This window comes from Podospora bellae-mahoneyi, chromosome 5 (assembly GCF_035222275.1).
Source record: "Podospora bellae-mahoneyi strain CBS 112042 chromosome 5, whole genome shotgun sequence".
NCBI lineage: Eukaryota > Fungi > Ascomycota > Sordariomycetes > Sordariales > Podosporaceae > Podospora > Podospora bellae-mahoneyi.
This window is the reverse complement of record NC_085884.1, coordinates 3,462,932-3,476,585: the sequence shown is the minus strand read 5'-3', so window position 1 is coordinate 3,476,585 and position 13,654 is coordinate 3,462,932. Positions and strand designations below refer to the sequence as shown.

Genomic DNA, 13,654 nt, shown 5'->3' with positions numbered 1-13,654 from the left:
ATGCGGACGGGGACATGGTGAAGCGTGGGACTGTGTGTGCTCCGCCCATGGCCGTGCTGCTGTAACCCTTCGCGTCTCGTGAGCCTGACGTGGTCGACGACACAAAGACACAAGGCGAGGAACCACACCCCGGGGTTTGACGTGGGAAGCTGTTTATGCGCCCAAAAGGCTGCTTGTTGCCTGCCGTGTGCCGTCGTGTGCCAGGTATCGCCAGCCAAGGGCAATGCTTCGATCAAGCTTCTGTCACTCTAGCACGCCCACCTCTCTCCTCTCCTCCACATCTCTTAAAAAAGAAAAAAAAAAAAGGCTATAAATCCACACTGAGGCTTAAAACGCCCGTCGTCTCTCTGCCAAGCCCTCACCCCTTACACGTCTCACGTTTACCTAATTCGCTCCCACAGGTCACGGACCCGCTATCGGCTCGGCTTGCCTCTTCATGAATCCACCATAGGAAGGGATAAACATTGACACTGGTTACATCCTATCACATAGGGTTTTGCTGTGGCGCCTTTAAGCTTCTTGTCGACAAAACTTGCTCGAGGCTCCAGTCCTGAATGGTGGTGCAATAAGTTTTGCGGTTGAGGAGGAAAGGAGGATATCTTGGTTGACTACACAGTCTCTCTTTCTTTGGCCCAACGGTCCTGGGTTGCGTCAACCTACATCTTCCAAAGCACTATCGCCCACCATGACGACAATGGAGACATATCACGGCATGGTCAAGACGCCTGCCGACGCCATCAAACTTTTCGAGGCTTGCCGACTGGGACTTTTGCCTAGAGTTCAAAGAAGACTGTCCGAAAAGGAACGCCAACAGATTCGATCCGGGTCGGTTTATGTTTGGGATGAGAGGGAAGCTGGCATGCGGAGGTGGACTGATGGAAAGTCATGGAGCGCCAGCCGTGTGTCTGGGAGTTTTTTGACATACCGTGAGATGGAAGGCAAGCGAGGGAATGGTTTTGGGAACTCGAGGAGGGGGGCTGGGAGAACTCCGGATTCTGGTCGTGGCAGTGATGAGGATCAGGATGATGGGGAGCCAGACAGTTTGGCGGCTGGCTACCGCTACAAGACTGACGGCCTTATGAAGCAATCGTTCAGCATCACCACCTCCAACTCTCAGCATCTTCACCTCATTTCGTACTACACCAGAAATTCACAGAACTTGCAGACACCGAGCACCGACCCCCAACTGCGAGGCATCATTCCGCAGAAGGGCATGTACCCCGAGTCGAGCCTGAACGATCAATCGGCCTTGACACGGTCGCCGATGCAGCAGCCGCCCTACCCACCACAGGTACAGCAGCTTCATCATCTTCCCCCAGGCTACCCGGGATATGCCCCGCATCCCGCTCACCACGGCCATTATCAACCCTGGCCACCGTCGCCGGGAACGACACCGCCCTACGGTCATCCATACAATGGTCACCACCACCCCGGCCACCCAGTTCATCCTGGTGCCCATCCAGCACCATACGGTCACCATCTTCCCCAGCTGCAATATGGTCCTCCACCACCTCCACCACCTCAACAGCCATATCACTCGGCAAATCATCACCAGTACGAGCGAGAAAGAGCGCCCACTCTTCCACCATTGCAACTGCCTCAGAAGCGGCCACCACAACCACCGCCTCAGCTCCCTCTTCCCGCCCCAACTCCATCTCAGCCGCCTCACCACCCCCCATACTCCCAGCCAGGATCTGTCTCAACACCCATCTTATCACCACCCAGAATAGCACCTCTTGGCTCTCCCCGATCTCGGCAGCTTCAAGCTAAAGCCAGAGAAGCCATCTCGGACCCGAGACTTGCTCTCAATGGTGGGATCCAGCTCGCCCCAGTCCAACCACCCCAGCAGCACCAACAGCCACCACCAATGCGTCCAATCATCACCACACACACGGCCAGCCCTCCCAACAGGGCCCTTTCTGTCTCGCCAAATTCCGACGGTCGAAACCGTGATCCAACAAGCGCAAGCACAAAAGCGAGCTTGTCAGCACTGCTTTCTCACCCTACCCCGCCGCTGACCAACGCCTCCTCGGCGGTGTCGTCTGAGCCTAACAGTGCCGGGCCGTCGGTGGGTGGCGGGTCGAATTCGGCGAATAGCTCGCCGAGGACGGCGCATGGGGGGGTTGGGAGGCCGCCGCAATTGCCGGCTATTCATGACTTTGCGAGGGTGGAGGCGGGGAGCATCGGGAAGCTGAACAGTAACTTTCGGGGGTAGGAACCAGGTGGGATGATATGGGTACAGACATGACAGATGGATGATGAAGGGCACGGGTTTCTTTTTGAGTTTTAGTGTGGTAGCTTACAAGGGTTGGGTACATTGAACGGTACAGAGCAATACGGGATGGGAAATGGATAAGGATAGGGAAGCAAAGAGGAGAATACCCCTGAAGCGAAAAAGCCAAGTTTTTAGTTTTTGTGCGTTTGAGTTTTAGGGACATACATGATGTGGCGTTTTTGAGTTTCAACAAGGGGGGGAAGAGAAGGGAATAATACCTGCATGGATGTATGTTTTTTTGAGGTTTGAGTTGATGGTGATCAGGGGTGAGGGAGATGACAGGGTTGTACATAACATGAAGGGGGAAAGGGAAGGGGTGTACATACATATGTTGGGGGGAGGGAATAGTTGTATGTAAACAACGGATAGTTAGTAAAATATGAGAGGAAGAAGAAGGAATAACCCGAAGGTTTGGATGATTAAGAGTAACTTGGATGTGGTGACATGCATGAGAGGGTACACTGATGAGGGCAGCAGAAATCATGAAACCTTGCTCGCTGTGGACATATGCTCTATTAAACCACCACTTCGCTAATTCGTCTAAGAATAAAATCTTGCTCCCAGGTCTTGAACCCCTTTGTTACATACAGAAAATGCCTTGGTTTTTGTCCATCCTTTACTTCCACACTCCATTACTGGTACCTGCTAACTTCCAAAGCATAAGACAGCTCCGCTCACTAACCATTGTCGGGCCCGGCCGCAAACCTGCTGACCTTCACGGTCAGTCTCTCGCAGGCCCTCGCCCCCAGCGCCTGCTGCCGTTGTTGTTGGCCCTTCCTCGAGCGGTTGTCCCTCTGTGACTGTCCCTCGATGGCTGTCGCTGTCGCTGTCGCCGTCGCCGTCGCTGTCCGCTCCGCTATCTTCGCTGGAGAGGCAGGAGGATCAAAAGGAGGCATAGGGGGCCTCCGAGGCAACTGCCGTGCTGGCTCGGGAGGTTGTGCCGGTCTATTTTCCCTCACTCCTGCTGGGCTGGGGAGGCTTCGGTCGGCGTGGCAGGGTTAGTAGGCGGAGTCGTCTGGTGCCTCCAGCTTCTTCAGCCAGGAACCCCCCCCCCCAGTTTCCGACCTGCCCTGAGATGACACCGATCGACTCGTGACTCTTCTCAGGGTTGAGAACGCCACTTTTGATTCTCGAAGACATGGTCTTTTTCCCATGTTTAGGAAAAGACCAATAAAAACGCCGGGCTTTGAAGCAAAATGCGTTGGTAGCTGAGATGGTTAAAAGACATTTCCGAATAACCAAGACCCGTGATAATTATACCTCAATGCCCTAATCGCAGTTTCCACCTCAATGTCACGCATATTACGGGCTACAAAATAGGGGAGCTTACACAGCTTAACCATATACGGTGTCGGAATGGTGCCTTGAAGGAAGGTCGCAATATCTCTTTCGGAGCTCCGCAGGGTCTGCTTGAGAAGGTTGACATTGACCATCAGCAAATGCTGCGGCCTCTCGGTCACCGAACTTCCTGAACTCTTCCTTGGGCTTCTTGGTGAGTGCGGCAGAGTTGTCCTCCCACCATTTCTCCAGCCCATCGATTGGCTCCAAATGCGATTCAACTTTGTCCACTGGGAGGAAAGGGCCTAGGGATTGATTGCGTCGGGGCGGCGAAAGTCGCTGAAACGATTGGAGGCACCGGCCCGCTTGGGGTCGTCCTTTGAGTGCCAAATTCAACCTGCAAAGAGAATCCAGCCTCCTCCCTGGTTCTTGGGGAGATGGAGGGGACGCTATCAGCCCGCTCAAGAACCCACTCTCTCAAAGCGGGTAGAGCTGCCGGGTTTGACTCTAGGATTGACCTGCTGTTTTTTTTTTAAGCCAAATCCTCTACAGTTTGGTCAAAAAGCGGTAGAATCCATGATTTCAGCGCCAGTGTTTTGGGTAAAAAGAACCGCGCACACTCGTCCGTGAGACTTGATTAATGCCTGGTTGAATAAGAGAGCGCTGAAGACTTCAAGAAAGTTCCGCCGAGGCCAAGTCTGATGAGAATGATGATGATGATGATGATGGGAGAGGAAATCATTTTCTGTCCCCAAATGTTCAGAGCGGCTGGGTTTTCAAGACGAACTGTTGGGCTCTACTTGCACCCATGACAGGCATTGTTTGTCGTTGCCCATCTGACGTGGAATGCTCGCTTGAACTATCATGGCCTGTTTGTCCACTCAAAAAAAAAAAAAAAGAGGAATCATAAGGTGGGTAGCCAAGCTAAAGCCATCCTTACCTACGGTGCCAAAGCAATCAAGTCATAATGAACACAACACATCTGAAACTCACTGAATACGCTTTGACAAGGAGTCACAGAATGTTTCTGTCATACTAAGCTGGGCTTGTTAAAAGCATAGGTACCTACCAAGGGAGTCAGTAGTCCACCCAAAGATGCAGTTGTGCCGGCTTATGAAATTCGCATACTTGACAATTAATTTAGTACAACAATCCGCATCTTGGTATCGAGCCACTTCTCTTCACACGCACAATCTTTCTTTTCCTGTTTAGCTGGTTCCAGTGTATGATCTACTGGCCATTCCATCAACTATACCCAACCCAGAGCCTAACGATACACACACATGCAGTAGAACCACCAGGTGGCCAGCCAGAGCTTATTCCAGTCAAGATTAGGACCTAACTGGATAACCGGCAGGTCATGCTCTATCCCTTTGAATCTCCCATCTTCAAGAAACCGATCCGGCGGGCTATCCGGCACAGCATCATAGGCCCCAGGCCCCCCAGCTAAAGCAGTCATGACAACCACCCACCACCGGATGCAAAACGCCATCATTATCTCCAGGAAGCAGGGCCAGAAATAGAGAGTAGGAGATGAAGAAAGACAGAGAAGGAGACGGAGCAAAGTCAGAGGATGTGTTTGGGATTTACTAGGCATTGGTCGAAAGTCTAAATCTTGAATGAGTCATTGCTGTGTTGGCTTTTCATCTTTTATTCCACATAGGCGCAAGCCACTCAAGCCGATCCGAAAACATGAGTTGGTGTGGCAAACATGTCACCGCTCCAGCTGTGTGATTGCACCAACGCGTCACTCTTCCGCTGAGTTCTGGACAGTGTTGTAATGTATCTTTGTATGACTACCGATTGTTACTGGATTATGTTACCACAAAGACGGGGCCATCAATTTTCCCCCATCCTACCGTAGTCATGCCATGATACGCCGATACGTTCTCACTGTTGCAGGGCCTTTTCTTGGTGACCAAATCAGCAGCAAAAGATCATGACACAGCACCCAAACCCCGGCCAACCTAGCCAGAGTAAAGAAAGCCAGACCTATAAACCTCCCGAGCCTGTACGGCAGCTGCCTCAGAGGAGGGGTGTCTGAGTGAGACGGACTACAGCATATGAGATTTCCAAAAAGGAAGCAAAACATACAACACCAGGGATTCCCCAGTGGTCACCCACCTGAGTACTAGTCCGGCAGTCAGCTGTTTGACTAGGGGAGAGCGGACGGGATCCCGTATTTTCAGCTGCTTGTGGTCGTATGTGCTGACTGACATCGGAGCATGCCATCATTATGGAGTAACTAACAATCATCCCCAGCAGAGAGAAGAACACCAGGCCGGCAAAAAGTCAAACGGACTTAACAACACACAAGCCCAAACAAACCAACCATCCCAGTGTGTAACAAACAGAAAAAGTCATTTCATAAACACATCACAACTACACAAAGACAACATCCCTTTCCCATCCATGCAACATCATCATACCCAACCCATCCCATGCAAGCCACCCATCCATCTTGATTTAATCCAACCAAAATCCCACCCCCCCCCCACCCTTTACCTCGGCCGATGAGTCAAGTTACTACTCGCACTACTACTGCTCCCCAATCGCTCCGGCTCCTTCCCGCTCTCCTCCCTCCTCGCCATCCCCGGCCCGAACACCCTCGTCGTCTGCTCCGTCCCTCCCCTCTGGGACTGCGCCGGCTGCTGCGACGGCTGTTGCTGCTGCTGCCGCCCCTTGACATACTCCTTATTCTCAATAGTGACACTCTTGGTCATGTGATTAACCTTGTAAACACCCACCAGCCTCGCCGCAAGCTCAAACATGTTGTTCCTCAGCGAGATAACAATAAACTGAGCATTCTTTGTGCGCTCCTTGATGTAATTCGCCACAATCGAGACCTGTATTACTGTTAGAACAAACTGTTGCGGAAGGGGAGGAGAGGAAGGAAAAACTCACGTTTCTGAAGTCCAACGCGGCATCAATCTCGTCCATGACATACAGCGGCGTAGGCTTGTAATGATGCAGCGCAAACACCAACGCAAGCGAAGAAAGCGTCTTCTCACCACCAGACAAGTTGGAGATGTTCTTCCATGATTTCTTGGGGGGCATGACCGAGAAGAGGATACCTTCCGAGAAGGGGTCGAGGGAGTCGACCAGCTCCAGCTCGGCGTTGCCGCCCATGGTGATCATCTGGTACATTTCCTTGAGACGGAGCGAGATGGTGGAGAAGCCCTCCATGAAACCTTCCAGCCTCAACCGGCGGAGGTCGTCACATCTCTTCTTGGCGGCATCCCTTTGAGCAACGGCAGAAGCCAAGTCCTGGGAGCGGGCGGCGTGCTCTTCTACTCTGCGCCTGTACTCAGCCAGGACACCAAGATCAACATTGACGTTCTGGGTCTTTTCCTCCAGAACGGCAATTTCGCCCTTGAGTGTCTTTTCTGACATATCAGAGAGCTCATCGCGGGTGTAGCGTGGGAGCTCCAGTGGGTTGGAGGCAGGATTAGGGCCGCGACCGGAACCGAGGAAGGTGGCTTCCGCCTCGGCTTGGAGCTGGGCGGCAGGGTCTTCGTCGTCTGAGTCGGTGGCATCGCCCATGGGGGAGTCGCCCTCGGCGTCGAGCTCGGGTTCGCCTTCGGCATCCTCTTCCTCGTCTTCGTTACCTGGCGTCTTGGGCCGGGACTGGGGGGCCACAGGCTGGGAAGGTCGGCCGGACTCAAGGTCCTCAATGTTTTGAAGCGAGAGCTTGGATAGCTTATTCTCCCAGTAGGCAAGCTGCCTTTGCGTCTCCTTGAGTACCTTTTGGTTCTCCTCGAGCTTGTTGCGCATTTCGATTTCGACGGCACGGGTGGCGTTCAACTCGGCGGTCTTCTCGTCAAGTTCGGCCTTGAGTGTGGAAAGTTCCTCCTTCTTGGCAGCAAGAGCTTCCTTGGCCTCCTCGACTCTGGTGGTGTAATCCTCAGCCTTGGTGCCCTGGTTCTCAATCTCCTCCTCGAGGCTCTCCAGGTCCCGATTGGCAGCCTCGAGCTCCTTGGAAGCCTTGGCGTGGTCCTTTTCGAGCTTGACCTTCTGCTTCTCAGCCTTGACCTTGCGGACCTCGGCGCTGGAGACCTCCTCGTTTTGGGAACGAATCTCATCCTTGAGGTTGTCCACCTTGGTGCGCTGTTGCCGGAGCTTCTCACCACCAACCTCCATAATCTTGTCCTGCAGCTCTTTAATCTCATCCTCGACACTAGAAGTCTCGCCATGGAGCTTCTCAATCTCCTTGTTAATCTTGGCAATCTCCTTTTGCAAGACGGCAACCCGGTTGTCGTCTGTCTTCGAAGGCTGGTGCTCCTTGCTGAGTTCCTTAATTCTGCGCTGAACATCCGCCAAGTTCCTAGATGAACTCTCAATCTCGAGGTTGATCTTCTGCATCTTGGTGTCAAGCTGTGGGATCTGCTCCTTGAGGGAACGAAGACGAGCCTCCAGCTCACGTTGATGATCTTGGAACTCTTGGAATCTCTGCTCAAAGGCATCGCGATCAGCCTCCACCTTGTCCACCTGCTCCTTGCTGATTTCGGCCACCAGCTTGGACGACATCAATCCCTTCTTGACTGTCGTACCACCACCAGACATGGTACCAGATTTGTCAATCAGCTCGCCGGCCAGAGTGACAACACGCCATCGCTTGGCGCCATAGGCGATGCGGTTGGCCTGGGCAAGATCTTCCGCAACCAATGTATCTTGGAGCGCATGGTAGAAAGCAGGTCTGAACTTCTCATCCTTGGGCTGAACCAGGTCAAACAGACGGGGCGCATCCTCGGGAGTCTTGATGGGTGAGAAGTCACGGACTCTCAACTTGTCCAAGCACATAAAGTTGCCGCGACCCAAGTTGGTCTTGCGCAAGTGCTCGATGCACTGCTGACCAGCCTCGACAGTGTCCGTGACAAAGTTGTCAAGCTGACCGCAAGCCGTCGAGATGGCAACATCGTACTTCTTGTCGATGGCACCGAGGTTGCCGAGCCGCCCGTGGAAGCCGTCAATGCGACCAGACTCCTTCATGCGCATAAGCGCCGTTAAGACATTGCCTTGCGTCTTGGTAGCCGAAAAGCTTGAGCGAGCCTCGTCCGCCTTTTGCCGCAGGTTAGACAGCTTAGCGCGGAACTTTGGCTCTTCCTGAGCAAGCTCCTCCAGCTCAGCAACCACTCTTCTGCCCTCCTTCTTGAGCGCATCCTTCTCAGCCTGGCACGCCTTGAACTCTTCCGCCTTGGCCGCCTGAAGTTCCTGAATGGCCACAATCTTGGCCTCCATCTCCTCAAGCGCAACACCACCAGCCTTGGCCTTTTCCTCCAAGATGGCCAACTCACTTTCCGCCACGGCGATAGCAGATTGCTTCTGGTTGATCTTCTCCTTCCAGGGCTCAAGCGACTTTTGCTTCGCCGCAATCTGATCGGACATGTGCTGAGTCTTGCCCTTGAGGCTGTCGCGGATCTTGGTCAGCTCTTCCTCCTCCTCCTTGATCCACCTTTCGATGTTCTCGATCTCAGCCGCACGCCTCTCGATATCCTCAGCGCATTCCTGAATGGTCTGTTCGGCCTGCTCTGCCGAGTTCTCAGAGTTGGCAATGGTCTTCTCAAGCTTCTTACGCTTATCGGCCAAGAACTTCCGCTTCTCCTCGAACTTGACGCGCTCCTGCTCAAACTTGGCCATCTCCTTGATCAGGGCCTGAGTTTCCTTTTCTTGAGCCTCATACTCCTTGTTGCCCTTGGCGTGAGCCTTCTCCAGCTGCTTGATGATCTGCTCGCTGCCGTTGTGCTTCTCGAGCTCGGCGTTGAGTTGTTCCTGCATCTGACTGATGGCTTCATCTGTGACAGCTAGGTTATCCTCGCATTGGCTGATGTAGAGTTGGTACAAAGCGGACTGCTTCATGGCAAGCTCGTTTTCATCACGAATGAAAGCCAAAGCCTTGTTCTTCTTGTCCTCGAGGCTCTGCTTCTCCTTCTCAACGTGTTGAACACGACCGCTCTTTTCCAAGCAGATTTCATTGAGTGTCTCGACCTCGGCGGCTGATTCCTCAATAGGTGTCTTGTACTTGGATGTGCCAATGATGTCCTCAAGATACTCGAGAAGACCATCATCGTGCTCGTTGGCAGCCTTGGCCTTCATCTGCGCAATAGACTCGACTTCACCCTGCAGAATCAAGAAACGCTTGTGGTCGAGATCGACCCCGCGGTCCCGGAGCAACGTTGTGACAGTTGTGAAGTTGGAGGTCTTCCCGTTGATGTAGTAGGCGCTGGAGTTGTTTCTGAAGGCCTTGCGGGAAATGACCAGGTCTGAGTCTGGGATGACTTCGTGACCTCCGCCAGGAAGGTCCATCACCTCACGGAAGTGTACCGCGACCTCGCAGTACTCCAGATTCGGGTACTTTGCCGAGTTGTGAATGAGGGCCGAGATCTTGCCTTGTCTCATCTTGCTTGCTCTGAAACCAAACACGAACAGCAGGGAGTCGATGACGTTGGATTTGCCCGAACCGTTGGGACCGACAACCGAGGAGAATGAAGCATGGAAAGGCCCGACCTCCTGCTTGCCGGCATAACTCTTGAAGTTGGTGAGCACAAGATAAGTGATGACAATGCGCGGCTTTGGGCCGGTATCTTGAATCACGGGGATTTGCATTGTGCGCGACTTCAGCATGATATCCATTGGCTTCTCGAGCACTGTATCCATGGGCTTGATCGGTTTGATGGGCGCAATCACGGTATCGTCTTGTTGTGAACTCGGCGGGGCATTATTGGTCGCAGAAGTGATATCGGTAAGCGGGGTGGCATCGCGTAGGAGCTGTGCTGATGGCGACACAGATGGCTTTGGAGATTGGGTGGGAGCGTTCAATTCAGGCGCCGGCGTGGGTGTCTTGCTTGTACGGGGCGCGACACTCTTTCGTGGTCTTCCAGCGGGCTTCTTTGCTGTGGATGGTGGTGGTCCAACAGTGTCGTCGGCTGCCGCGACAGGCTTCTTCACTGTCGATGGTGGGGGCCCAACTGAGGTATCGTCGACGTCAACAGCTGATGATGCACCTGCTACGCTGGCGAGCGACTGGTCGGGATCTACATTCTCGGTACTCTCGATAACAGGCGGTGCGGAAGGGGGGGGAACCGCAGGCGCAAGACTCTTCTTTGGGCGTCCTCTGGGTCTCCTCACTGGTGTCTCGGCAGGTGCAGCTGGTGCAAGTTCGGTAGTGGTGGTCCTCCTCCGACCTGGTCTTTTCTTCTCGACCGGTGCCGGTGTGTATTCCTCCTCCTCTTCCTGCTTCACTTTTGGGGACCCGTCGCCCAGCTCGTCCTCCGAACTCTCGACAATGGTGGTGTTGCGCCGGGTCGCAATCCGGCGGGACTGTCGCGTCGACATATTTGCGGTGTGTGTGCTACAAACGTCCAAAAGAAATCAAGAAAACCAACAACAAACAGCGCAACAGATCGCTGCGCAAAGGCAAGAGACAAAGCGCCTGGCAGATCTCCCACGCAACAGAAACACAAAACGCGCTGGTGGTCGTCGTCGAGTTTTTGTCGAGTCGTTTCAGTCCAAAAGTCGCTGCGACAAATCCCAGAGCTCAGGCCCCGCTTTCCCCAGTTGTTGTCTGTTGACATTGATTGATTGTAAACAAATCACAAGCCACGTCTGCCCCCGCCAAAAGCCACTAGCCACTGGACACCAGCCACGATTGACTGGTCGAACGCGTTCTTATCGCGCGTCTGAATTGACCATCTCGAAAACACGCTATCCCGTGACAATTTTCCACTTAACGGCGTTATCAGCTCCACCGCACCCCGTTAGACAAGCTAAACCAAGCTTCTTTTTCCTCTAACTCATAAATCAATCGGGTCGGGTCGCACGTCGTCACTTCTGAAGCTTCAAGCTTTTGAAGCCTTCCTCTGTTTACATTCCCCCAAACCCAACCCATCAACATCACACCTCCCATAACCACCGCCAAAATGAACATGCTCGACTTCACCCACTTCAACGCCGCCTTCCCAACCGATGGCCCATCCCCCTACGACCCAACCTTTTCCCGCCAAATCGAAACCTTTCGCAAATCCTTCGACGGCGTCCTCTTCATCGATCGAGTACTCCACCGCCTAGGTATCAAAGATGGTTTGTTCCCCTCCCTCCCCCACCACATACTAACATCCTTGTTCCAGCATCAAAAGTCTATCCCCCTCACTCCTCCTCCGCCCTCCGCTCCCTCCACAACCAAATCATCACCTCCTCCCCCGGCATCTCCCCCCACGCCCGCCTCTCAGTCCTCTTCTACCTCCTCCTCGACTTTGACGAAAAACGCGGCCCCCGCACCTCCAACCTAGCCCTTTCCCTCGCCGACGAGTCGGGGCTCCCATCCAACTACCAGATCCTCATGCGGGGGCTGTGGCATATGGACAGGTCAGAATTCAAGTTTGCGCTGGAATACCTCTGCCACCCTTCCTTGCCAAGCGAGTTTGCCGATGATATTATAACAGTCCTGGTCAAGCACGCCAAGAAGACGGAGGATGATTACTCGTTGCCGTTGGCGTATTATAACACTGTCCAGCCGGTGCTCAAGACGGGCGAGAGTTTGGAGCTGTTGTTTGGGGCGTTGGCGAGGACGAGCGTGACGGAGGCGTTGTATTTTACTAGGGTGTGGCCGGAGAATACGAGGAGGGGGTTGTTTGAGAGGTTGGTGGGGAGTGTGATCGAGGGTGGGGAGAGTGTGGCGGGGAGGGGGAGGGAGTTGGTTAGTTTGCCGTTGGATGGGAGGGAGGAGGAGTGGTTTAATGAGTTTGTGGGGGGTAGGGAGAGGGGGGGGAGGGGGGGAAAGAGTGCGAGGGCTGTTAGGGTCATGAGGGAGGTTGTTACGGGGCGGGGGTTGGAGCAGGTGGGGGTTAATGGGGTTGGGAGGTGGTGATTTTCTTACACACTTGGAGAATGAATTCTCGACAGTGAGCAATGAGGATGGTGAGTGAATTTGTTGTATTCTGTATTTATGCTACTGGGATTTTATGGGCTGTCTTGTGTGCTGCTAAGAGCATAAATAGTATAGCTTATTTAGCGTGGCGTTCTCGGGGTGTTTGGGAAAGGGTAAAATGGATATCATCATGATGGTTGTCAATCTGTGGTGTCAATGGCAGTGCGGTGGCGAGATGTGTGATGATTGTCTGTGTGAGTTGAGAAGCATGGTGAAGTACTCGGCTCTCTGTACAAAGTGTTAGGGTGTGGGTCGGTATGAAAGCGGCGTTAAACATTACCTACCTGCGTAGTCTTGAGATGACATCTTTGTCCGACATCTCACCTTCGTTACCAGTGTGGTCATCGAGTTGGCGCGCCCGTTCACACAGTTTGTTGAGATATGCCTTTCGATATTCGAGATCCAGGCTAGGTCATTGAACGCCTGCTGATAGAACCCTGAGACATAGTTACGCTTGGCGGGCTTGGTGGCCCTTGTCATGAGAGCTTCGCCGGTTACAGCCCACGACCACATCTTTACTATAGATTCCAAACATCGATGGAATTCCAGTTCCACCTTAAACTTCATGCGCATGCTACTAATGCTAGAACGTGACAAAGGGCGATCTGTCTCGCTTTATATGGACTGAAGGTTTAACTAGCTCGTACTCTGCATTTGAACAAAGACTTTCTTCGAAGCATCACCGACAAGGGCCCTTTGCTTGAATAAAGCGGATAAAGGTATTCGTGGCCGCAAGCAAAACCGCTCTGAAGTAAAGTAAGCACAAGCGGCTATATACGATTAACCTAGGAGAAGGAGGGGAAGGGGGAGATGAGGTAGAAAAATCTTGACCCTTTCTTGAAATGCTGGGGGTTTGCCTTCCAAGTAACAACGGCTTCGCCAAGATACTGTGCCAGATTCTCGTACGGTATGACTGGGTTGTATGATGCCGTTCCGTCATCAGCGTTGATGGGCTAAAATGCTCGCTTTACTTCGATAATAGCCAAGTAAGGTTGGTCCATCGTCCACCTATACCCCCTGTGATGCACACGACAAACCCCTCCGTTGTCCTCAGCCGTAATAGGATTTCCGGCAATTTGAGTTGTCGACCGAAAACGCCCGACCCGTGGTCTGACCTCGATCTGCATCCTAGTTTCGGCGCCGGAATGCTGCAGGAGGCAAAGTCCTAGGGAAACGTG

General features: G+C 53.2%; 3 protein-coding genes across 3 annotated transcripts; 2 read left to right on the top strand and 1 right to left on the bottom strand.

Annotated features, from left to right (window-relative positions):
* Positions 1-685: 685 nt before the first annotated feature.
* On the top strand, positions 686-2,215 carry PTH2 (Gluconate transport-inducing protein; the record flags this gene model as incomplete). Its single annotated transcript, XM_062880086.1, has 1 exon — positions 686-2,215. The coding sequence occupies one exon, from the start codon at positions 686-688 to the stop codon at positions 2,213-2,215; it is 1,530 nt and encodes a 509-aa protein (XP_062731407.1).
* A 3,785-nt stretch (positions 2,216-6,000) lies between these two features.
* Positions 6,001-12,300, bottom strand: SMC4 (Structural maintenance of chromosomes protein 4). The gene is made up of 2 exons (XM_062880085.1): positions 6,458-12,300; positions 6,001-6,399 (listed from the first exon to the last, which is right to left on the bottom strand). Exons 1-2 carry the CDS (start codon positions 10,883-10,885, stop codon positions 6,055-6,057), a joined length of 4,773 nt encoding a protein of 1,590 aa, XP_062731406.1. The 5' UTR covers positions 10,886-12,300; the 3' UTR covers positions 6,001-6,054.
* Positions 7,319-12,416, top strand: QC761_508755 (uncharacterized protein; the record flags this gene model as incomplete). The annotated part of the gene is made up of 2 exons (XM_062880084.1): positions 7,319-11,629; positions 11,677-12,416. Exons 1-2 carry the CDS (start codon positions 11,470-11,472, stop codon positions 12,414-12,416), a joined length of 900 nt encoding a protein of 299 aa, XP_062731405.1. The 5' UTR covers positions 7,319-11,469.
* Positions 12,417-13,654: the final 1,238 nt, after the last annotated feature.